Source organism: Carassius gibelio, chromosome B13, assembly GCF_023724105.1.
Source record: "Carassius gibelio isolate Cgi1373 ecotype wild population from Czech Republic chromosome B13, carGib1.2-hapl.c, whole genome shotgun sequence".
Classification (NCBI taxonomy): domain Eukaryota; kingdom Metazoa; phylum Chordata; class Actinopteri; order Cypriniformes; family Cyprinidae; genus Carassius; species Carassius gibelio.
Window position 1 is genome coordinate 599,022 of NC_068408.1, and position 27,486 is coordinate 626,507.

Below are 27,486 nucleotides of genomic sequence, written 5' to 3' on the forward strand. Positions count from 1 at the left end.
AATGTTTATAAATGAAATCTTATTGTAAAGTGTTACTATATATATATATATATATATATATATATATATATATATATATATATATATATATATATATTGTTCTGTGAATGCGACTTTAAAGTCTAGATGATTCGGATTAACCCTTTAACCGCCATTTCCTTTAAAACCTCACTGCCAGAGGGATATTGTGAATGCATGTGCCCGCTGGGCACAGTTTACCTGATGCCACCGGGGTGGCGATGGCATTGGTGGCTTGAGCCCGCCATCGCTGCTTGCAGCTATATTTAAATATTATTTTTCCTTTCTTTTTTTTTACTTTGAGGTGGTAGCAGGCTTCAGGAAGCTAAAAGATGTTGGACATTGCTGCGACAAAAAAACAAGACGATAAATAAACCAGAAAAAGATATTGACTTTATTTTACACATGGATCCCAAATTATAGCGATTTCTGCAAAGAAAATGAGCAACAATTCATTCAAAACCCAAAATCATGACATTGCCATATTTTCACTAAAAGTATAGACTTGTATTCTTTTTCCATAATCATTTCTACATAAAAGTGGAGATTACATCTTCATCGGGAGCAGCTCATAATACAATGTGACTAATCATTCAGTCCTTCATCATTCATCCCTGCTAAAAACACAAGTGTATGTTGTGTTTTGCATGCTGGTCTGCTGCCCAAAAAGCTTCTTAACTAGCTTAACCAGTCTTTTCACTGGAAAATCATGCTAGTTAAGCAGCTCAAACCAGACTAGCATAGAAACTCATGCTGGCATTTTCATCAGAATTGCTTTGGCAGAAATTACAAAGACGGGTCCTATTTTCACATATCCCTTTACCATGACATGCATTTATTAAGATTCCACACTCTGCCTTTCCTTGTAACCATGACACTGAGGTAAGCTTGATTTAATCTGCTCTCTAACTACATGTATCATTTAAATAATAATTATAGGTGGCATCTGTCAGCTCTTGTGAGATCTGACATTTTTCCCGAAGCAGTTGGCACATGTTTCGTCTGAGTCATGACATGGAAAATTAGAGCAGCGTAATAAAATCAAGAGAATCTATTCGCCCCTGGAGACTGAGGGGTCTTTAGCCAATGCACACATCATGAGTCAGTTCAGAAGTTATTTAACACCTCCTTCAAAGACCACAGTGAATTCATATCAAATGTTACTGGTGCGACTGTTCAAAAGCGTTATGACATTACACAATGTTTAAAAAATGCAGCGAATGTGGATTCTGAGATGCACTGGAAGCAGTGATCCTGTATAAGCAGTCTCATTTCAGTCAAGAACATTCTGTAGGAAATAACAATATTTACACCCAAAGCAAACAGATCTCTCACTGCATTTTAAAATGCCTTTTTCATTGAGCCACACACGGTTCATTAACCTTTGGTGAATATTCTGCATAGCCATCTGTAATATTCCCAATAACTAGGGTTGAAAAGGCAAAAATTAAATCAATTTATTAAAATGAATAAAAAAATAAATAAACATCTACAATAGTGATGCATTTACTAAGCCGACTGGTTTAGAATAAGGGGAAAAAATCCAAAGCCATTACCAATGAATAATGACTTCAAGGGTTAGTTCACCTACAAATAAAATTCTGTCATTATGTATTTACTTATCCTCTAAAAGGACCTAAACAAAACACAATAAAAGTGGTCCGTATGATTTGTGTGCTTTCTTTCCAGACTTCTGAAGCCACTGGCAAGCTCTGTGTGAGAAACAGACCGTTTCATTGAAAAATGACCTAAACTTTGGTCTGTTCTTCATAAAAACGATCTTATTTCTTAAAAAGACTGTATAGAGCAACTATTTTAGGGTTTGTTTTAGCTTTTTGACAGGCATGGTCATGAATGAGGAAAATAAGTTGTGTGAAGATTCTTTTCAATGTTCTATACAAAAATAAATAACAGCATACAAGTCTAAAAATTAAATGTGTAAATAATGACAATTTTCATATTTGCATGAAACATTAATTTTACAGTGAATAGTTCACATGAGGGAAAAAAGCAGTTTGTAATATTTCTACTTCAAAATGTCATTTTTAATTCATTGGAGGATTTTTGTGAAATTTACTAGCAATTTTTGTGTGAAATTTTTTCAAATAAATCATACACCATTTTTTTTTTTCATTGCATTAACATATTTCCAACTGCAGAGCAGTTGTATGGAATACTCTTAATGTTGTTTCCCCCCTCTTTCTCTCTCTTTGGACAATGGCCACAGACACTTTTTTTATAGAAAATTACTGTACTGAACTTTATATTTTATAGTTAAAATATTTAAAAGTAATTTTTGGTTATGGTCATGGCAAATTTGTAAACAAAAATACATCATGTCCTATTAAAGCAACAACCAACACTCAAATGAAACACTGACATATTTCTATTGAAGTATTTAAAGCTGAGAATTGAAAATAAAGGTTTTACTTCATGATGTGGTCTGGGTCTATGTTTCTGCAGCTTGATCACTGTGAAATCCAACATGTATAAATCTTAACAACATTTTGCTAAATGAAACTGTGTTTTGCAATTCTCATCCATGCCAAAAAACATGCACGAATCCCAAGGGCAGTCGTGAGTACTGGTGAGGGTCAAAAGTGTACAGTACAAATCTCTTGTGAATGTATTATTCAGAGCACAAGGAATGTAACCTTGCGTGAAACAGATGGCCGGGCATATGCTCTTCTGGAAAACCTGCTAACACGCTGCTGCAGATTTGAGACTGAATGCACTAGAACTCAAAATCGCCTGTAACACGCTGGGACACGGCCTTTCATAAAGATCACTACAATCACAATCTTATCCCACATCACAGTTGATGCACATGAAGATCTTCCTGTGGGAATGCTTGTTTTATCTAAAAAACAGGGATCTTTTGTGGGTCCCAACTGAAAAGGGAAACATTATTTATACAGGTCTGTTAGTGACAACATTGCAAGAGCGACAGATCCATGGAGAGTTCATTTTACAGCTGACTCCCAAACGAACGAAAAAGGAAAGCAGAGAATCGGAGACCAAGCAGGGTGGAAGAGGTGTCAGGAAAGGGGAGGCACTGCCCTTCATGCCCCCAAGCAAGCAGTAAAGACAGCGAGAAGAGTTAGTATGAGAGGCTGGGAAAGATGGGAAGCCAAGAGCTTGGAGGCTGAGGATCTGTTTCCTCCAAAATAAGCCACCTGGGCTGCAGAGATAAAGGAAAGAGAAGCAAACTACAGTGTAATTTCTTTTTTTTTTACTAGACAATGTAAATAAATATTATTGATGCATCTTTAACCCCCCCAAAAAAATCTACTTAAAAATTGTATTTAATTCAATGAGTTGCTTGCCTTTTGTTTGTAATTTTGAAATTCTCAATTAAATTATGAATGAAAACGGTTTCAAATACATCTTAATTCTATTTTTTTAAGCAGTCATTGGGAGGAATGAAAACAGAATGATACTACACAATAATTGATGTAAAATAAGAATATAGAGTTGTAAACTCAATTTGCATTTGGTCTTGGAAGTGACATTTTTACAATGAAATTTCTGACTTGCAGACTTTGGTACCTTTGCAAATCTGAGCACATTCTCTCAGGGTCGTGTTCATAGCAAACAAATGAACAAATAAATAAATAACACAACTTGCTTACAGTTTATTCACAAATTTCAAAAATGAATTGGGATAAATTAAAATAGAAAGATAATAGAAAATAGCTAATGCAAAATAAAAATATACAGTTAATTCATTAGCATCATCTGGTCTTGGAAGTGAGAAATGTGTGAGTTCATATTAAAATTTCCGACTTGCAAAAGCTCAAAAGCTCAAAAGTGAAACTCTACCTATGTGAAATGAGGGCAAACAGCTTTTTTCAGGGGATCCTTATTGCATCAAGCCACTGTAATCATCTGGCTCTAGTCTCAACTCACCTACACATGCTGTCCCTTCATCATTAGGCTCGTATCCCTGGTTACATCTCTTGTTTGCACGGCACTTGAAGCTCCCGTAGGTGTTGGTGCAGACGGGTCGCTCAGAAGGACAGACAGATGGGAACTGTGTGCACTCATCTTGGTCTAGACAATGAAGAGGAGTGGAATAAACATTCAAAGTTTCAGAAGTGACAACCACATTTTTTATTCTTTTTTTTTTTTTTTTTTTTTTTTTTTTTTGTGGAAGTGAATACCTTTAGATATCTTCATACTGTATGTGTGCATGGAACAAAGAAGTCACTACTACTACCCCAAACTCATGATGACTGACACAGCTTCTGTTCCAAAACCTGCTGAGTTGCCATGCTGTCTACTGCCAATATAGGAAGATTCCTATTAAGGCAACATCCTAACTGAAATAGATTTGAATTGCTGTGCACCACGTTATCAAACAGGGCTTCATATGTGAAACACATAGGAGACTTGACTCATAGTTTTCCATTAGCAATGGAATGCCTTTATTTTTAGGATTTTTTTGTTTGTTTTTTTTGCTTTCATTTTTGCATGAGACTATACCGTATACTGTAGATGTGGCACACTATAATCCAGGCCGGTCTCAAATTTATGTCCCTGAGAGCCAACAGTTTATATATGTCCTGACTCCAGAGATTGTGCAGAGTCTACAGCTCACGGTAATACTGGGTAAAACAGATGATAGTATTATTAATATATTTTATATATATTTATATTTATATTAGCGCTGTCAAACTTAGTGCAAACTTAGTGCTGTCCACTAATCGTTATTAATCGCATCCAAAATTAAAACTTTTGTTTACATAATATATGTATTTTTACTGTTTATTTATTATGTGTATATAAATACACACACACATTCAATATATTTTTTTAATGTTTACATGTGTATACATTTATATATTTATATGATTATATTTTTATTATATATAAATATTTTTCATATATAAACAACATATTTTTCTTATACATGTATAATTTCTTAGATATTTTCTTTATATGTGTGTTTGTATTTATATATACATAATAAATATGCACAGCACACACACATATATTATGCAAACAAAAACTTTTATTTTGGATGTGATTAATTGCAATTAATCATTTGACAGCACTAATTTATATATCATTTATATAGTAATATTCATATGTAATATGAATACAAACCTATATAAAAGAAGTCATATGTATTTGTTATAAATATAGATTTTTATATTTAATACGTGTGTGTGTGTGTGTGTGTGTGCATACGTTTATGGGTTTTAGGCCTATGGGAGGTTAGAGGTCACGTCGCTCAAAAAACTTACCAGTGCAACGGCCATTTTCATTGACCTCAAATCCTGGTCCACACTGTGAAAAGAAAGAGCATTTGTACAACAGTTACACCCCTCAAATGTAGAACGTGAGTATGACAGGTAGGGTATGTACCTCGATCTCCACCACTTGGGTCGCCTCTTCCTCATTCTCAGGGTAATAGATCTCCATCACTTTGTTCATCTCGCTGGGCTCCAGAGCTCTCGCCACAGAACGTCCATCTGGCCAGAACACTTCCACACTGGTGGCCACATCTTTCCCTGTCAGGGCGGCAAAGCAGCAATACTTTCAGTACTTCACAAGCAGTACGTCTTTATAACTTCCCCTCAGGCTTAGGAGACATAATGAATGATTTCTTTCCTTAATGTACAGCTCTCCATGGAAAAATACCATTCTGGAGAAAGGGCCCTCCCAAGAAGTTTCTCGGCAAAAGCCAGGTTGGAATAGGCTCTGGTTTGGCACAGACCATGTAGACTCTTAAACAAATGCACAAGAATGCGTTCCGTCTCAGCTGTGGGCAGCATCGTGAGCAGCGAGGCCTGAACACGTCTCATTTGATGTCGGCAGAACCGGTTTCTCATGACTGCCGGTGTGTGGGGTTCACAGGCCAGAGAGTTTCTGGCATAGCACTCACTGAGGTATTAAAGCAATGAGCTTCTCATATGCCAGACCGATGAAATCTGTCTGTTGCTCAGCGGCTGAAATAAGGAGCCGTATAAATGGCACGGTGTTTGGAAAGCACTTCATTCAAGAAGGTTTACAGAAGCATCCATTTACTACCTTCAATCTGATTGTCAGAGACACTTTCTCACAGACGGCGGGGACAGTAATTAACAAGGCCGTTACGGGAGACTGTCGTGGTGATCATGAACGGAGAGATCATCCATTGGAAATGAATGTGGTGGAGAAGGAAGGCAGAAGTTCAAAGGAGTTAAAATGAGGAGGGACAGGGTGGACGCTAGACTTTCTTTCCATTATAGCCTTTAGTCAAGCAGGAGAGAAGTTGACTGCTTTCCCAGTTCTTAATTAAAGCGACATGTCTTAGGTAAACAGATCCACAGGGCTCCTGGCAGGACCAAGGCTTCCTTGAGAGACAAAAAGCATGACATTTCACCAGCGGTTACTGAGAGATGCAGTTTAGTTGGAGAGGACAACTGAGCATCTGTCAGATTTTTATTTAATAAAGGCAATCTTCAAATTCAGCATGTGGAAAATGATTGATGATTGCAGGGTTTAGGTAACTGCATTTAATACTGATAATATTGTCTAACAAAAAGAACCATGGGACACTAAATATTTTCTTTATATATAAAATATTTTTATTATATATTTTTTAAATATTTATATTATATTTTTTTACTATCACATTTTTTCTGAGAAATTTAAATAATAAAAAAAACGAATGAAAAAAAAGGTGTATAAAGGTATTTTAGACTGATAAATCCAAAAAATTAAAATGAAAAAAAAAAAATATAATTTAAACCATATATATATATATATATATATATATATTATTTTTAAATAATCTAAATTAATAAAAACAAAAATAATAATAATTATAATAATTATATTAAACCTAAAAATATAAATACAATTTTTTTTTTGGTATGATAAATTTTTACATTTAATATTTACTTAAAAAAAAAAAATATATATATATATATATATATATATATATATATATATATATATATATATATATATATATATATATATATATATATATATATATATATACACACACACACACACACCATGGTATGTATTTTGTTAAAGAAATCAAAAAAAAGAAATTTTAAAACTCTTCTAAAAAAATGTTTTAATTAATTTAAACAACAAAAAAATCTAAATCTGAAGGTCTGAATTTTGAAGAATTAAGATTCTGCTCTATTTAACTAATTAGGTCACTAAGCAAATTTGTAACATCTTGTTTAATCTGAAACATAACTAAAACGTTTATTAAGAATTATAGTCGCATTATGAAATATTAACTCACAAATGTGAAATGTACAGTCACAACTGTGAGAAGTTAAGATGTAGATGAAAATGAAAATAAAGATGAAGAAAAGCACTTGTGAGATATAAGTTACCATTGTTAGGCATTGTGTCATGCAGCATTTCAAGACAAAGTCACCATTTAAAGAAATAAAGCTGCAACTGTGAGATAAAAATGTGTTTTTAAAAAAAAATGGACTTCCATAATCTGATACCATACACTGTCCTATGGATTTATTTTGTAGAGCAGATATTTTGCATAAATTTGCAAACACTCTTACTGAAAGAAACATCGATGAGAGGCCTGAACACGTACGCACATATTTACGAGCCCTCAGGGTGATCCAGTGACCACTGATGGCTATCGTTTTGTTTTTCACAGCACATTCAGAACAATCCGAGCTTCCAGCTGGCAGCCTATTCCTGCCACAAATCTGTCCGATAGCTCCCAGATGAAGCCATGTGCCTCCAAGCATCTGTAACATGGCCGAGCCTTGGGGAAAAGGTCCCGGTCTGCTGCCACCGGCTGCTGCACCTGCAGGCTTCTCTCCGGACCTTCAGTCTATGAGGATATTCAAGAAGCCAGCCTCCACGCGGAGGATTATGTTACTGAGACCCCAAGCCCCCCGCTGAATATGACCTGGAGTTACATCATAATTGTTTCTCTGTAATGAGTCAGCAGAGCGAACGCTTGTTTTCCCGCTGCTCGGCGACCCTGAACATTTCCGAGACGGTGGATGCACTTATGAAATAGATATTTTTCAGGTCTGGTCAATTTCATATAGCTGCTGCTGTCTTAATGTGATTTTCCTGCAAAGTTTTTTTTTTTTTTAGGCAGGCTTTTTAGGGAAAGAGAGTGGGAAAGAAATACATACCGAGTCCAAAGTGAGCCACTGGCTCCATCTCGCACAAGTACCCTGATCCTCCATCTATAATGCGCATATGAGGGCCATTTCGCTTGGTGTAGACTATCACCTTTGCCCCACGTGCAAAAGCCCCAAACTGTGTGCGTGGAATCACACGCAGCCATTTATTAGATGAGCCCTGTAATGAGACACCAACAACTAATAACTCCATGTCAGAACAGCACTTTCAGTTGTTAAACTTTAACCAGAAATGCTAAATACTTTTTTTTTAAGATTACCATACAGTACATCCTCTTTTTTTTATGCCCTAATCTGAAATTGCCTACAATGTCTGTCATTCAGCTTTGTTTCTATACTTGATGAGGGTAATGATTGAAAAGTAGTTTGACCAATAGTGTTCAAGAATTGCACATAATCTACCAGTGTGAGAAGGTGGGATAAACAGAGAATGGTCAAAACGATGCAATTATGTTTACATAATAAAATGCAAAGACTGCAGAGTGCACATCGATAGGAAAATGAAGCCAAAGCCTTGACATTTTAGGAATTTAGAATTCTGGGAAAAGAGAAAGCGTGGTCACCCTACTGTTTATAAGCTATCATGATGTATGCCTTTAAAAAAGCTAATTAGATCTATTAATTAATTAATTTTCTTCTAGACAGCAATGAGATTAAAAAGAGATCGAACGGACATTTGTTTTCCCACTGAGAAATAATTCTGAGATAATTCGCCAAATGTATGAGATTTTGAAATTAAATTATATTTCTTCAAATTCTTCCTAGACAATATTATCTGATCTATGCTAGCCAAATTCATGCTATACTGTATTTCTATATTTTGTGTTATATTTCTAATAATCCTTTCCTTGCAATGTGGAGGCATTATTTTCTTTAGAACCTCTGATTTATTAAGCTGCCATCAGTAATAAATAGAAAAACATCAAAGTTAAGTATATGGTAAAACTATCTGCTCTACAAACCAGTGTGTTTATGATTATGATAACAAATTAGAATAATTGATAATTATAGCTAGTAGTATAAGCTGCATAAAAGAGTGTTTTTGTACAAGTATAATAACTGGAAGTGAATGACACCAGAAGCAGCACGCTTTCAAGCTACTACTGCAGGCGATTACGTTATACGGTTGTATCATTTGTGAATCCCGCTCTTTTACTTCTCTTAAAGAATTGCAAGGGGGAAAAATAAATTGAGACTATGTTGACTAAAACCATGTGTAACATGTTTCTCTTTTGAAACCTTTTGCCTAAAAGTGGCTGCCAGCAGGTTTAGAACACGTCCTCACCTGAGTGACTCGATACACTGAGATGGGCTGAGCTGCACTTTCCCCGTGCGTCACCAGAAGATCCAGCTGTCCATCTCCATCAAAATCAGTCACAGCTGCTCCTGAAATACAGGTCATTCTACTCAGACACAGCTGTAACAAATGTTGTTTCTGGTTCTCAACATTAATAATAATAAATAAATCAAAAAGTTCTACCAGTTCTACATTAGTGGCTTTCTAATAATGATGATGATGATTCAGATTGAGTGGTGACTGCACTCGATTCTAAATGTCAGTAAATGACCCACGATAAGGTTTCACACTGTGCTGCCAACTAATTTTCAGGGAAATTTGCTGAAGGAAGAGACCGATTTGTTGCTAAAATTGGCTAAATGACGTTGTGACTCCATTACGCGATGACGTCATTGTGTAATTACGATGTAAAATTGTAACAACCTCAAATCTCAGCAAAAAAAAAACATGTCATATATATATAATTTGTATAATAATGTATGAATATACATTAATGTATTATATAGATTTTTGAATGATTACAATTTATGTATTTATTAATTTATTTATTTTAATAGCTAGTAAACTAGTAATACAGATTTTCAACAATTATGCTTTAACAAAGTGACTTTTTATCGTCTGAGTCACTTATCAAAAGTTGCTAAATGGGCAACACTGGACACAAAATGTATAATGCTGGGTTTATAATGCCATCTAGTGGTAGAGAGGAGATAACTAGGATTAAGGTTTGTAGATGAACTCAACCGTCCCATCACTGCACAGTTTAGGCGTTTTATCATCTACAGTAGTAAACTAAACTAAATTAGATGTGTGCCTAATTAACATAAACTACTGTTCAATACTGTAGTTACACTAAGGTTTGGAGTCAGTAAGTAAAAATACATACATAAAACAATAAAATGAATATTATTACAAATTAAAACAATTGTTTTATTATATTTTCAAATGTAATTTATTCCTGTGATGGTAAAGCTGAATTTTCAGCATCAACTACTTCTACGTCTTCAGTGTCACATGATCCTTCAGAAATCCTCAAGAAAAACATTTCTTATCATTATCAATTTTGAAAACAGTTGTGCTGCTAAATATTATGTGAAAACCATGACACCTTTTTCAAGATTTTATGACATGTTTTGAAACAATATGAAGTTGAGAACATTAATAATCCTTCCTAAAAAATAAAAAATAAAAATAATAATAAAAAATGAAAAGCTTTTGTTCATTGTAAAGTTCTTTTAAGGGGCAAATCTTTAATTTACCATTTGTAAAACTCATAAAATGGATTTACAAAATAAACGGTCCTACGTTTAAGTGTAATGACCCAGCCAAATCCTTCATACCGGTTCCCCGTCCCTCGGGTTCGGCGGCCTCCCCGACGTTCAGCTCCTCGATCTGTGGATCCCCATGTTCTCTCCGAGAAACTCTGCCATGGTAAAGATTAATTACTTACTCACTTTGCCTTTTGGCTTGAGAGAGCTCCACACAAAGGAACAGTCAAAGACAAATGTACCTTGTCAGCTGCATGTTATACAACATGTCTCAAAGGAGATATTCATTTACGGGCTCATGAAACCCCCGCACTATTGATTCAGTTAAAACATTTCTAGGGCTGGAAGTTCAAACCTTATATTTTGATGACTAATAATGCTAACTAAAAGGTTTCTTTATATAAAAAGCTTAAATCTTTGCTTTCTGAGAACCGAGGTCCAGACTGTTTAAGTATGGGATTAGAAACTAATTTGAAACAATGTTCTGTTTAATGCTACATCCAGTCTTCTCATTAGAAAGCCATCGTTTTAACGGGTGAGGTCGGATGTTGGGGGAATTTCCCATCAGGTAGAGTTGTGGTTGGACTGGGTTTGTTTGTGGTCTGGCAGTTGGACTTGCTGGCTTGTCGTGCCGCCTGGGCTTACCACCAAATCCCCAAAATAGAGAGAGAATTTCCATAATTATTTCCTACCTTACAATGTAAATGTTGAAGAAATGACTCTGTTACATAATGATAATACAGTCCAACTCGACCAAGTATAGAAAATTGTATAAATGTATCCAAATATCCAAGACAGGTTACTGTTCATTCATTGTTAAATTCATTTTTTAATTGTAATTATTTGAAAGAAAACAATAGAATTTGTTTATACCCTACTGATGTTTAGTATGGGACAAAGGCTTTATCAAAAAGTTGTTGTTCTTTTCCATACAATGGAAGTGAATAGTGACCAGTAGTTTTTATTGGTAACTAAAACTATAAGAATGGTTTATGTCATTCAAATTAAAGCTGAAATAAAATTAAATAAAAATATAAATATTAGACAAAAAAAAAACGTAAATCAAAATTATAAATGAACTAACTTCATAAAATAATCAAAATTAAAAAACTTGTAAAACTAAAATTGAAATGAAAATGAATTTAAGCTAAATAGAAATATTAATATATATATATATATATATATATATATATATATATATATATATATATATATATATATATATATATATATATATATATATATAAAACACATAACAAAATGACTAAAATTTTTATAAAATGTAAATATAAAAGCAAAACCAATTTAAGCTAATTAAAGTAAAATGTTATTAAATACTATAAATCAGTGTGAACATCCTGCTAAATATCTCTTTTATGTGTTCTGCACCACTCTATGACATAGCCTATGCATATCAGTAGAGTACACACCTGAACAGTCTGTTGGCTGATGGTCCTCTGTAGGCAATGTTATTGAAAAAAACCTCCAGTTCATTGTCATTATCAAAGTCGGCTGCGATGACGGTACGAACAGGAGATGGCATGGAAAACTTCTGTGTGGCGATGTCCTGGTACAGAGAATATCAGCATATCAACATTTGAAACACCACAGTGTTGACACTCTTACACTTGAGAAAATCACCAGAAGAAGGTCCTCCTTATAATACAGTTGTTTCTACAGATTAAACTGGGACAGGAAAGTATTTTTCCTTCACTGACAGGACAGCTTCAGGGTTTGGAGAGTCAGATGTATGATATCTATGACATAAAGATCTTAGCTGCAGGTAAATCACAGTCTAAAAACTTCAGGGAGTGGGAGCACAGAAAAGTAACTGCTATCGCCGCGCTTCAGTAGTGCAGCAACGAGTCATGGAAGAGTTATTGAGCATGCTGGCACTCTCTCAAGTATTAACCCCAATTTTAATTATAGGGCTCATAAAACCTGCAGGTGAAAGCCCATGAAGTGACCTTCTGCTGTCTGGTTGAAGGAGAGGTGATGGCCATCTCTGGACAGGAACCAGCTGAGCATGAGACAATACTGATCATCTCAGACAGATGAGTGTATAGACCAAACGAAGAAATGAACGAATGAACAAACGATAGATAGATAGATAGATAGATAGATAGATAGATAGATAGATAGATAGATAGATAGATAGATAGATAGATAGATAGATAGATAGATAGATAGATAGATAGATAGATAGATGACTATACTGATCATCTCAGACAGATGAAAAGATGAGTGTATAGACCTAATGAAGGAACGAAGGAATGAATAAATGAACAAACGATAGATAGATAGATGGATAGATAGACTCATGTTCTTCAACTAGCTGATGTGTTTGTTCAATCAAAGTTTAATTAAAACAAAATAACAGAGCATCTTAATCACAAGGCAGTTATACATGGCAAAGGTCACAAAGCCCTACGCTGATGCACAAATCCTTCTGTAAGGTCTCCCACGAGACATTAACCCAACAATTGACCCCCGTAAAACAGCTTCCTGCTGACATTTATCTGTGTGCTAAAGAAGACAATCACTGCCGCTAACACTGGGATCGAACTAAACCTACTCACACAGCGCTGATCGCTCCATACCAAACACAATTACCTGACACACTCGGGTGAAACAGATCCAAAGGTTGATGACTAACTACTGCTGGAAAATAAATAGATAATATTTTGGGTTCATTACTTCTTTAATTATTCTTATTTATTTAAGGACAGGTTCGCTTAGATAGCCTAATTAAACCATTAGTTCAAGATTAGCAGACTTACAAATTCTGACGGGACCCAGGACAAATGTTTCTCCTGGACATCAATGTGCTTCAAGAGAGCTGATAGAGGTTCTTTAAGACTTACAGTATGCATTTCAACAACATTAAAAGCAGTTCTGCTTCTTATTTTTGTGAAAAATCATGACATACTTTTTTAGGATACTTTCATAAACTGAAATTTCAACAGAACACCATTTATTTTAAATAGAAATAATTTGTAAAAATATAAAAGTCTTCATCGCCACTTTGGACATTTTCTAATTGACTCATCCTTTATAAAATATTGTATACATTTTTAAAAAGAAAATCAGTACTGAGACCACCCTTAGTAGGTTATGCGAAAAATTAAATAAATACAATTTCATTCAAACATTCAGACTTGAATCAGGCGAGCTTTCAGCAGTTTTATAAAACTTCCTGTGTAAGTCTCAGGAAAATAAAGAGGTTCTTCGATCTTACTGTGACTAATTACAATCACCGTGCTTTACCAGATGAAACGAGAGCAGGGGCGCTGCGCAAACAATAGAACAATGATTAGAGAATAACTGAATACTCTAATCAGACAGCAGATGGTATTATTTTATCCTCTGTCTTCTCTCAGAAGGATTTAATTATACAGATCAAAATGTAGGGATCATGTTTTGTTCTGCATAACAGAGATGAAACCTACCATTCAGTATAATTTAAAAAACAACAACTAGATTTGCTTTTTCCTAGATGAAACACCAGTGTTTTGAAGGCAGCTAAGTAACGGTGTTAAAGTTTCAGGCCTGGCAAGCACTTCAGTAAACCGTTTTTGCTTCCATTACAGCTAAAATAATATGTAAATAGTGATTTTAAAACCTGCACCTTAAACCTTTGCTTGCGATTATTGCCGAGTTGGAGAAACAGACGATGCGGCCCATTCCAGTTTCCATAGACAATGTCAGTCTTCCCATCCCGATTAAAATCTGCTAACGTCACTCCACGGCCATGCTGCATGGGGTCATCAACCCCTGTGACAACAAATACAAACATTCCATTGCATGTTTGCTGTAAAATGCTAACACATTCACCTTACAAAAATGCACCAGCTCTTGCTTACCCACTTGTGCTGCCACATCTGTAAATGTACCGTCTCCGTTGTTGCGAAACAGGAAGTTGGGGCTGTACTCATTGTCACAGAAAATATCAGGTAGGGTCTGACTGAGGATGGGACCGACCACGACCCCCCGTCCCCCTGCAACACACAGAAGAGATGGCCATCATCACCAAACGCACAGCAGAAATCATTAGTGGCTTTCCAGCTCATTTCCCCAGCAGCGGCTCTCTGCTGCTTTTGCTGACACAGACTCTGACTGCCCATAATCACATTACAGGGAGTGTGAACATGTGCATTTAACCAGCTTTACATTCACACATCTTACCCGGCAATCACTATTCTACAGCTCTGACCTCTAGTTGAATTACAGCAGCAAGTAATTCTTTTTTTTGTGTAGCGCTTTTCACAATGAACAATTTTTTGGAACCGGTTTTAAGAAAAATAACATTTTATTTTTATTTCTTAAAGACTTATTAATGCTAAATATGAGATTGCAAGACATTTGGACAAGAAATTTGAGAGAGGGATCAACTAAAAATAAAATAAAATATAAAATATAAAATTGTATCATTCCATGTTTTAATTTGAATATGATAATGTGAATAATGTAAACAATATGAAAAATGAAACATGAATAATGTAAACAATATGAAAGAAATATGAAATATGGATAAAATAAAATAAAAAATGTTTTATAATGTGCATTTATAATGTAAATGAAATAAAATATACTATAGTGGAAAACATTCAATGTTTTGTGCCATTTGTACATGCAATAAGAGGTGAATAATGTTAATAAACTGTGAAATATGAAATATGTGAAGTGAATAAATAAAATAAAACTGCATGTATAACATAAATCAAATAAAACATTGCTGAAATCATCCCATGATTGTGTTATTTAAACGTGATAATATGTGAAAAATGTGAATAAAATATGCTAAAAATAAATATTTTAAAACCATTCAATGTTTTGTCATTTAAATGTATGATAATGTATTAATAATATGAAAGAAATATTAAATGTGAATCATAAAATAAAATGTTATTAAATAAAACATTTAATATGATTTAATAACATTTTATTTTATTATTCACATTTAATATTAACATTTAATATTTGTAAATATTACAATATTTCATTTCCATATTGTGGTTGAAGCCATTCCATGTTTTGTGTCATTCAAATGTGAAAACTGCCAAGACTTTGACAGAATCCTCCATAGTGAGGCTAGAATAACACAAAAGCTTAATTTTGTTGCTGTCCCTTCTGAGACTGTCCTGCTCGAACCCTTCTCAAGAGTGCTCTCCGAAACCGCTCTGAACGGTGGTCCAAAGCCCTGCTCTCCCCGTAGTGATTAATGGAATGGCTGCTTCATTGAGTAAGTCAGAGCTGAAATACGGCTCACTTGTCCTTGTGCCTTCACATGACTTTCATTGCAGTAAACAGCTGAGTGGGCCAAAACCTCCATCTCTTTATTCAGCACTGCCTTCCAGGGCCCTGTTCTCTCTATTACTGGCTGCTTTAGCTGATAAACACTGTCTATAACTCAGTGATTCAAAGCTGATATGAGCACAGAGCTCTACTGTAAATCAGCCACAAGGCAAAAAACCTGGATCCTACAGCTCATGGCCGTTAAAAAGTCTTGGGTAATATATTCACTGACATCATTACACACTTACACATTCCCGCTCACGCATTCATAAATAAGTGGACACGCACCTGTGAACTTGTTGACTCCGGCCTGCTCAGCCACGTTTGACAGTGCAATGATTCCCTTGGAAGGGTCACTTGAGCTTTCATCCATTTCAATCAGAGCATGTGGACCTACAGTTCCGCTGGCATAATTGGCAATGTAGATGGAATAACGGCCAGTTCCCTAAAAAAAAAAAAAAAAAAAGTGTAAGTTGCAGTGACGTGTAATTTGTGGAAAATCTAATATACTGTGACTAATTTTCTCACAGTAAAGATTTGTAAAATATAGCAAAAAAAAAGTATGTCATGTGATCTTCATATAACCTAAGAGAAATAAGTCGGAACACCCATCCACATACAGTTGTATACACACGCACACATACTCTCACACCACACACATATTTCAATTGCCTCCCCTTGGATATTAATTTCACACCCCATTATCAGAAAGATTCCCTGTGGACATGAAGTCAGTGAAGTAGCCAAGCAAATGAACTTACGCACACAGTTTCAATAAAGACACCCACAATCCAACAGCATGGAAATGGTGAAATAAAGAAATATATACATAAGTATATAAATATCAGCAGCTCGTGACCAGAATCCTAATGAGGCACAACAATGAAAATGTCAAACGCTCTGTGGTTTCTACATACAGTGGCTGCCACTTCAGGTCAGAAAATACAGATTAAAGCATAACAGAGTTAAAACAGATGCTGCCCCAGAATGTATTTGCAGCTTAGGTTTAATGTCATGATTTTCGTGTTTTTCATGCTCTGTTTATCAAAAAAGAAATTCGATTTACAGAATATTTTCCAGTAACAAGGGCCAGCAGAGTACGCAAAACTAATACTTTCAAAGCATATTTTGTACCAACACTAGTTTCCTGCAAAAATGTTTTGGGTTTAAAATCGTGTGATGAAAGGTTGGTGTCAAATGTACAGACCTTATATATATTTATATATACTGCACGTAAATATGGGGCACCACTGTTTTAGCACTTTTAAATCAATTCTATACAGAGACAACTATTTTGTTGCAGACTAAACTGTAAAATTTGATCTTTTATGTATTATTGGGAGGCAAAACTGCAATAAGCACACGATGCAGGTAATCAGTAACCCATGAAGATGGGTGAATATGAGGATCAATCCATCTCTTACAGAAACAGGCCCATGTGTCTTCCTGTCCACTTTGAAGTGACAAATGACAATGCTTTGGTTCAAGGAGAGAAAAACTACACATTGCATTTGAATATTAATGTCTCTGAAGCTGAAGGGAATATACAACATACAGGGGTCATTTTACAACTGTGGCAGCTGCTGTCACTCATTTTTAGGCTTGGAGAAAACCATATATAGTTTAAGACTGTTTAACTGTATAATTGAACACAAAAAATATTGTATTGCCATTTATATAAAACAATTATTACTCATTGGGCAAACCCATTAAATGAGGTTCCCATTAAAAGTGAATAGCAAATAGTTCACTATTGTTGAGTTTGTTTCTACAAAATCCACCCAAATATTTGTGCTGTCAAACGATTATTCACGATTAATTGCATCCAAAATAAAAGTTTTTGTTTGCATGTGTTCTGTGTGCATATGTATGTATATATAAATACACACACATAAAGTATATATTAAAACAAATATTTACATTACATTACAAATTTGCATACTATATTTACATTCATATAATTTATTTAATAAATAAATAAAAATTTCTGAAATGTATGCATGCGTGTGTATTTATATAAACCTAATAAATATACACAGTACACATACATATATTATGTAAACGAAAACTGTTATTTTGGATGCAAACAATCACGATTAATCATTTGACATCACTAAATATTATATGATATTATTATATGAATAAATATTTAACCCAGATTTCTGGATCTTAATGTTTCTGTGACCTTGTATGACTGTAGTTAGAAATAAATGAGGCAAACTCAACAATCTGCATCAGCAGTTCATTTCAACTTGTGTTTGTGGATCTAAGTATCAAATGGCAGGGGGAATTTTTTTTTTTTTTTTTTTTTTTGATTCCCAACTGAACTCTAAGCAGACCAAACACAGTTTGTTTTGTTTCTCTCCAAACCTAATATAAGCATGGTCCTAAATCATTTAAATCATAAAATCATTGATGAAGGGCTTTTAAGCAGCACCGTCTCACTATCATCAGCCCAGTCAAATGACTGCGGGTGGAAAAAATCCATTTCAATTCCTTGCAGCTCTTCCCCAGGATTACTGAGCATCTTTCACCGCTGACTGCTCTACACAACAGCATGCAGTCCAGAAGTAATTGCAGAAATATGCTGTTCAGCTTATTGTGTTTTGGACTAAATACAAATCATTGACATGTTTGGCCATTCATCATGTCGTCTGGGATTATAGGTACCAGTGAAGCATGGTCAGACGGTGGGAGCTCTGATAACCTTCATGCAGTGAGACAAATGAAGGCGGTACTTCCCACCTATTACATCTCCTTACAAAAAGAAACAAATGAGGCCTTGTGTTTTCTAATTATCACAGCACATGATTCAATGTCAGAGACAAATACTGCAGAACACTTGAAATGAACAATCATCTTGGTTGGCTGAGGGGGGCAGGACTCAATGGAAATGGTGGACAGCAAATAATGGCCGCAGAGGATTTCGAGTCTGCCAATGTGAAATGATCAGACAGTAACTACAGATGTGATCAGTCACTCAACACCCTCAAGAACTCACTTTCCCTCAGATTCCACATGCTGATGTTCTGCAGTTCTGTTGATGATCAATACATACCTCAGGCTGCAACTTCCTATTCACATTTATCTCTAACAGTCTTCCCAAATGCTTTGAGCAAGACATTTCCATGATTATCAGTCATTCATGATTACTGGGTGAGCATTTCTAAACAAATTTTAATACAGAATGCATTCAAGAAGAGCAATTTCTAGATATTTTAGAGCTGAGAATAACCCAAAACATACTCCATGTTATTAGCACGTTAAGCAAACGATCCCATTAAGTTATGAAAACACTACTTTTGAATGTTCTCTAAACAAACAAAATGTCAATTTTTTAAAAAATGTTTAAAAAGTTTTTTTTTTCTTGGTTAATGTTAAGGGAATTATTTAATCATTTTGCAAACATAGTAATATACAAGATTTGAATACAATAAAAAAAAAAAAAAACTAAAGTAAATTATTTTTATTTTTTTGCTAATGTTTTAAGAAGAATATTAATTACCAGATAACTTTGAATGAAGGTACTATTAACATTAGTGGAAAAAAATGTTTGTTCATAACTTTAAGAGCCTAAGTTCTAAAAATGTTCCATGTTAGCAGAGAACGTTCACTACAGCTGTGGTTCCCCATCTAAAAATGGACCAAAGGGACAATACAAGCAAATGTAAATGAAAAAGTAAAAATGCAGAGTTAGAAAAATAATTGAGCTAATCAGCTTTTAAAATGCAGAATAAAACACTTCCCATACTTGGAAATTACTGACCTTGCAATAGATGGGAATCTTAGAAAATCTGTGTGAGGGAAACATGCAAATGATATCTTTTTCCACCTGGTTGGTTTAAGTGAGGAAAATCTTTCTGCCACTGAGCTTTCCCAAATGCTTTCATTTAAAGCAAACTTAGTAGAGGTGTTACCTTTCTGTCCACACACGCGACTGACCGGCCAGCCAAGCGATTGGCAACGTCTCTATGTTCATTTACGTCATCGTTCAGGAGGTCCTCAAACCGCCCATTACGAAACTTAAAGAGCTTGTCAGTGTACGTTGCTCTGCCTGCATGAAACGACACAAACAATTTACATGAAACTAACATCCATCTACTGTAGCATTTCCTTCAGAGCCTTGTTTATGAAACCGTTTCATACCTGAGAAGGCGTTATTAGTGTTAAGGACGTAAATTTCCTCTCTGCCATCACCATCTATGTCACATGCTGTCACTCCGATGGCATTGCCCTGTCGATCTCTGAGTGCATAATATGGAGAACTGCGGTTGTCAACCGCAATGTTAACAAGCCTCTTCTTAAACTTGTCGTACTTCAGCACCAGATTTGGGCCATTGTAGCTAAGAAGAAAAAAGGTAAATCTATAAGTTACATATTTCAACAAATTAAAAAAAAGGGCCACAGGTTAAAAACCTCAATTGCTATACCTTGTTCTGCAGTAAAAGTTTTCAGATACATTTTTGTATATATATTTAATACTATAAATTTATTGTATTATCTAAATAGGCCATTTTAATATTAACATATAATATTTACAATACTGTAATCTACTTTAACATCCTTAATTAATATCCCAAAATATCCCATCTACTCTTTTAAGCATAGTTGTTGTTAGATTTATGCTTAAAAATGCTTAAAACAAGTAAAACCAAAGCCAGTGGGGTAGGAGAAATAAATTTAAATTCAATATATATTCCCTGGGAACTCAACTCAAATAAAAACATGCCTTGAAGGATTAATGTATAACCATATTCCATTTATTTGTCTCCGGTTTCCAACAAGCCACATCTTTGTTGGTGTATTTCACTGACCTGTAATCCCACAATTCCACCTCGGCTGTCATTTAATTGAAGGAAAAACAGATTCTAGTTTCCCTAGAGATACGATTCTGTCAGTTGCACTTAATTTTATTCTTGTGCACAACTCAAACAAAACATTGAACTCTCCAATTACATCTATTTTCATCAACACAAATCCACAAAGATCCAAATCATTTCACAAATGGTTTACAAATAATCCCAATTAATTGCTTTGACATTTGTGTTTCTCTTAGAAAATATCACTTTCAAGCCACAAACTGAGGTAATGCTCTTGGCCAGTGCATCTGCTGTGTCAGTATTGCAAACATGTAAGCTCAATCAAACAGCACAAAAGCACCATATAACTTCTAGACAGTGATAAAAGTATTTTCTCTAGAGAAACAATGTCATAAATGCTTCACTTCATTGTTCTACTGAAAACAGTGCATGTGATCTGAAGACTAGTACACTCACCCTGTCACAAACATCTCCAGATCTCCGTCTCCATCCACATCAGTGACAGCAACACCGTAGTTGAGCTGCGTAGGGTTATTCTCATAGTCCGGCGGGAAAACACTCTGAGTTACTGAGGCAAACATGGGTTCAGTTCGTTGACCCCAGGACACTCCCACAGTGAGCAGTAATATCCACACTGACATTGTCACCTGTGAAATTCAGCAATGTTTTAAACAAAAAAAAACTCTTTGGATTGGAAACTATGACAAGATCATAGTCATGCTCACCTCCTGATATGTGAAAAATGCTTTCAAGGAGGTTATGACTCACTGAAGTGAGAGGAACTGTAAAACATCCTGAACTGAGCCACACAATCGAGATATTCCACTTTCATTGAGTTTTAGGAGACTGAATTGCTTTCTACAGTGTTAAGAGGCAATTACCTTCCCAGCATTGCACTCACAGCACAGAGACATAAATACAGAGACTGCAGACATGTGACAGGTCAGAATGGACCAAATTAAGATCTGAGAGTAGAACTGCACATGAGACAGACATTTAAGACAGCAAAATCCATATGTGACATGATCTTTCCATCAATATATCTGTCTGTCTGTCAATATATCCATTATGTATCTGACTGCCTGTCTGTCTATCTATCATTAAATCAAATGTGTTAAGAGAATGTAGAACTCACTTGCACATTTATGATATGTCCATTTAGACACCCATCCACCTGTCTGTCTATCTACCTGTTTACATAAGTAAATGCAGGCACAGCCATAGACAACAAGGCTTAGTCCTTACTGTAACCCAAGAGGAAAAAAATCTGCCTTCATTTACAAACCCACATATCTTTTTAGTGGAACACTAAAGTAGTTATTTACGTTCTCGGAATGTTCTTGAAGGGTTCTCTCAAACTGAAGTCCAAACATTCTTCCAGTTGCTATTAGAATGTTCTCAAAAAGTTATTCATTCTGCATCATTTATTGAATATTTGTTTATAAGATTTGACATGGACATTCGTCTCAGAGGCTTAGAGAACATTCAAAAGTATCATGCCTATGTTTGTTTGCCAATTTTTTTTTTTTTTTTTTTTTTTTGAACATTCAGAAATAACGTTTTCATAAATTAATGGGAATATCCATACAATGAAAGTGGTAAAGGAGCAAGATTTTCAGGTTGATAAGCATCTTAAATTTAAGTCAGTTCCTTACAAAAAAAAAATCCCTAAGTTAGAGGAATATTTGTATGGCCTACATTTATGGAGATTTTTGTCATTTCGGGAGCTTGATAGTCTGGGTGCCCATTTATTTCCAATGTATGGAAGAGAACAGCTGGGACATTCTGCTAAAGATCTTCTTTGGAGTTCCACACAGGAAAGTCAGGTTTGAAATGACATGGGGGTGAGTAAATAAAGACTAAATTAAAAACAGAAAAGGTACTGGTAATTATCTGCAAGGACAATGTCAGTTAATTTACAGCCATTTAATTTAACCCTAAAACAAAACTAATGCAACACCCAATTTTTATATATGGGTAAAACACTTGTGAAAATTCAATATGGGTAAATCCTTTATATTAACAATACATTGGGCCCTGTTTTTTTTGTTGTTTTTTTTTTTCTTACAAAGGCCCATTCACACCAGAGAAAATAAATATAACTAGTTTTGTCGAGTAAAAGTGTAAAATTGTAAAAGAGCAGCAGAGTCCAAACAGAACTACAACAATAATGGCACAGAGGAAAAATATAATTGGAATCACGTAAAAAAAAAATTGTTAAAAGTGTCCACATTTAAAGAGCTTGAGCATTTAAAGTGACAGACAACTAAATTGCAGTGCTTATAATAAACAGTACATGACTATACCTTGGTGTAGACACTAATATATATATATATATATATATATATATATATATATATAAATGTAATATATATATATATATATATTAAGGCATATATATATAATTTTCTTTCTCAGTTTAGAATCTAGGGGAAAGCCAAAATCTGGATTCCAAAAAAGCCATATGTGGAGTATTTTGCATAGTAAGAGAGATGACATGCTGGTGAGAAACACAAAGTGGAGAGAGATGAGTACATGTGTTTGCAGCAACAATTTCGGGAATATGCATGCCTCTGCTCCACTAATCAACCCATTGAACTCTAACATCAAAGCCATGTAATTAATTTAGATTAAGGTTGTCTTAATATATGCTCCGCTGTTTGAGATGAAAGTGTAATCAAAGCACTCAAATAAGCATTGTATTAGTCATATTACTGGACCAAAGGTTTGAGCACAGTGATAATTTGAGTGTTGTTGACAGAATATACATAGCCAGACTGATTAAAGGCCTACGCAGAGGTTGTCAGTGTTCTATCCTCTCCTGTATTACTAGCATTATCCCTTTTATATTATAAACTCAGTGTCAGCTGGGCAAAAACAGTAAAAGCAGAGTAAACATGTCATTTTATTGTAATTCGTTTAGTGTTTATAGCTTTAATATTCCCAACAGCTAGATAAGGGCAGTGGAACACCAGTGCTTCAAGAGTTCCATATGTACGGTCATCTGTCATCTGACATCGTAATATGATGATGTAAAAGCTTTAGATGATGAGGTGAGAGCTGGACATGTTTCAAACTAAAAAATCTTCACAGCTACTGGGTCATAAATCCAGACACAGACAGAGGAACCACAAAAAGAGGTGAATCTGTCCTTGCAGCAGCTCTGCATCTCGAGGTGGCAGTTTGACTAGAAATGATGTGATCAGCTTCATCTTACTGCAGCTATCATCACACAAGACACTTACTGCAGTTACAAGAGAGATGTTAGATGATATGTGTTATGATCTCATATGAACATTTCTCATTGTATGTTCCTTACAACTATAAAATCAAAGTTTGTAATTTCATATATATATATATATATATATATATATATATATATATATATATATATATATATATATATATATATATATGATATATATATATTTACGATCTTTAATACTAAACCATAAACTCTCTTTGCCTGTGACCTTCACCTTGTAAGTAATATTTACTCTCATCTTGAGTGTGTACTCATGCATTTCTGGTCTCTGATCGGACTGCGACAAACACCAGCACAGTCAGTCCCTCAAGCATCTCTCATCTTACAACAAGACAATGCTTTAAAGTAAACTTAGAGAAAATATACAGCTTTTCATCTTTAAAAGTAGGGAAAAAATCTTAGTCTAAATGAAGGTGATGGAAGTTCCTGAACTGAATAAAGTAAGAAAATATGGTTAGCAAAAATGGATTTAATATATTTAAAAAAAAAAAAACTAATAATAGCAATAATAGTAATCCAACTACTACTATTAATACTAACTGTTATTATTAATAATTATGATAGTGATGATAGTAATGATGATGATATTATCATCTTTATTAAAGCACGCATGCAATTCATATTTAAAACTATACTGGAAACAAATGAAAAACATTATTGTGACGTTTCGTATTTGTTTAAAAGTCTTAAAACCCGATGAGCATAACAAGTAAAGCAAATAAAGACAAATATGAAAGAGCAAAAGGACCTGAAGCCAAGCATTCTCTTATGATCTCGCGACTATTTATCAATACAGTTGTCTCGTCTCATCTGATCTGCTGAGAACATTTAATTAGATGCGCAGTGAAAGATCAGATCAAAGGAGACGCTTTAACTTCAAAGACGCTGCGGCAAACATAAAAGCACCGGTACTTACATTAATGAAAGTCCAGCGCCTTTCATAAATGACTTCCCTCCTCATAGATTAAGAGATTCCCTGTGGACCTTGAGTATGTCTCTTAGTGATTTTACACAACTTCCCAAGAATTTGCTTTATGAAATCAGTTGTGTAAGAATCCATCCAATTACAAGCCCCTGCGATGAATATTTAAAAGAAACTACCAATGCCTTCGTTGGAGGGCGGAGCTAAGCGTGCTGAATGACGCTTACCTGAGGCTTCCTAGTTAATAATTCATACGCACGGGTTTAACGTACAGTACAGGAACCTATTTTCATGAATTTAAATAATTTTGATATATATATATATTTTTAATCTGAATAGCTAATAGCGTGCACATAAAGAAAAATAATAACTTAATCTGTTACTTTGATAAATAAGCTATCTTACATTATGTGCATTCGACCATATTCTTTAAAAAGAGCTCTTTTAATTAAAGTAATGATTGCCACTCTGATTATATAACCATTTAATTAGAAAATTTTATGGATCCATGCCATAAAGTGATGGCTCATCTACTGTCTTGGACATTGGCAGAAGTCCATCTTCCCAATCTTTTTTTCCCACTGGTTAAACGAATGTTCATTAGCAACACCTCACACAGCAACACAGAAACCTCAGGCTAGCATTTAAACTTACAGACTCACAAACAAGTTAGAAATACATCTTTAAACGAGGTCAAAAGGAATTAAATGTTCCTTGATCTTTTGAGATAAAAGGATTTTAAAGGATTTTTGAAAGGATTTTAAAACATACTGCACCGTAGATCTCAAAACTTCCTCCAAAAAGTAATTATCGACAGCTGAAAACTCAGACTCCGAAAGCCATGGATTTCTGATGTTAGAAACCTGAAATGTTAAGATATGATTGCCACATTTACAGTATGTCCATCTTCTTCAAAGCAAAGGGGACTTGTTCCACAGTGAAGTGGTGATATTATGTGATAATCACGAATGTACTTTGTCCCTCTTAGTGCCAAACAAATAATACATGAGCATAAAATATTGATTTGTGTTGAAACTATTTCACTAGTTTTCTTATACAGACTATGGAGAGGACAGCTATATAGGAAACACTTGATTCCTACAGTGCTGCCCTAGACAACTGTAAAAAAAAAAAAAAAAAAAAATCAGAAACATCTGACCACTAAATACAGCGATTTACCAATTACAATCAAGTATTCCTCTGTAAAAAAAAAAAAAAAAAAAAAAAAAAAATATTAAACCTCATAACCAGAAGCACCAGCAAAAAGTAAACAATGTAAAATTTATCAAATCTTAAGCTGTTCCAGGAAGTGCACACGCTGCTCTGAATATCCTTCTGATAGATCCCAATGTTAGGAAAAAGAGGTTAAAGTTTGTTTTCAACAAGACCCAAAGTTATTTCACTCTTCACTTAACAGTTTGTGTGGCACATTTCACAATAACAGGCACATGTCGTTAGCATTCTAGACAAATGCATCTGTTCTTACTAACACAACTGGTAGAAAATGCAAGAAAGGAAAAAATTGTCATGTAACAGATTTTTAGATTAAAAAACAAACAATAAATCAATCAAACACATACCTGGCTTAAGCTACACATAAGCTCCACTCACTAAAAAAGTCTAAAGTAATAGAAGTGACTTACACAACATTAAATACTAATAAGTCTTGCCCTTTTTATTCTAGTTTAAAAAACACCTAAAATGAATTAACTTTTAAATTAATTTAACTTTACGCTTTCAGTCAGTACCAACAATATTTCTGTAATCTCAACACAAATAATATTTAGAAATTTCCCCTTTTTTAGTTAAAAAAATAATTAGATCCAAGAACAATTGCTTATTTTTTTCTGAAAAGGATAAAGTAGTCTTAATACTAAGTGTCAGAGAGAGAACATGGCTGTGAAAAATTTAAAGACTTTAAAATGACATTTTAACATTATATGTGTATGATATTTTATTTATCCGTATGAAAACAACATATGAAAAGCACAGAAAGGAATATATTCTCAGGTTTAGTATCTTGTTCTCTGACAAAGCAAGACTTTTCAAATCATTAAACTTCAATTAAGGCTCCATATGTCCTGTTTTCCTTTGCATTTCATTTTTCATTTGTTGCACTTCAGCATATACATTTTGACCAGTGCAGCATCATTTGACACTACAGGCACTGCATACATGTGGAGACCTATTCTATCTCCAAGAAGAACTTCTAAACCCCCACAAGAAATGATCCACAATGGCTCAGCCATCCTTGAACGAAGCCAATTACTTTTCTGAAGACACCTGATGTGATCCCATCACCAATGAAATTCAAAGTTAGTATGCCATCACCACTGCCTCACGTGCCCCATTTGACCTTGCTTTTGTGAAGCAAGCAGGGTTACTATGTAGTGTCCTTTACTACTATTCTAATTTGCATTGTTGGGTTTCTGCTCCATTATGATTTGCTTTCTGTAGATTTCCATA

The 27,486-nt window shown here is 34.6% G+C and overlaps 1 protein-coding gene across 1 annotated transcript; it reads right to left on the reverse strand.

Moving 5' to 3' along the window:
- Positions 1-389: 389 nt before the first annotated feature.
- Positions 390-25,105, reverse strand: LOC127970328 (cartilage acidic protein 1-like). Its single transcript, XM_052572840.1, has 15 exons — positions 25,015-25,105; positions 21,290-21,480; positions 20,160-20,356; positions 19,931-20,067; positions 16,302-16,458; positions 14,582-14,716; positions 14,347-14,492; positions 12,149-12,285; positions 10,791-10,873; positions 9,439-9,539; positions 8,145-8,313; positions 5,389-5,534; positions 5,268-5,310; positions 3,928-4,071; positions 390-3,199 (listed from the first exon to the last, which is right to left on the reverse strand). The coding sequence occupies exons 1-15, from the start codon at positions 25,057-25,059 to the stop codon at positions 3,081-3,083; spliced, it is 1,950 nt and encodes a 649-aa protein (XP_052428800.1). The 5' UTR covers positions 25,060-25,105; the 3' UTR covers positions 390-3,080.
- Positions 25,106-27,486: the final 2,381 nt, after the last annotated feature.

What these genes read in the sequence shown, in the direction of transcription:
- LOC127970328 (XM_052572840.1), bottom strand. Translation starts at nt 25,059, where the DNA reads ATGAGGAGGGAAGTCATTTATGAAAGGCGCTGGACTTTCATTAAT. An exon ending in TCGCGTGTGTGGACAGAAAG is followed by an intron (nt 16,459 to 19,930) that starts GTAACACCTCTA and finishes TTTTTTTTTTAG; the next exon opens with GGAACTGGCCGTTATTCCAT. An exon ending in CCCAAGTGGTGGAGATCGAG is followed by an intron (nt 5,311 to 5,388) that starts GTACATACCCTA and finishes TTCTTTTCACAG; the next exon opens with TGTGGACCAGGATTTGAGGT.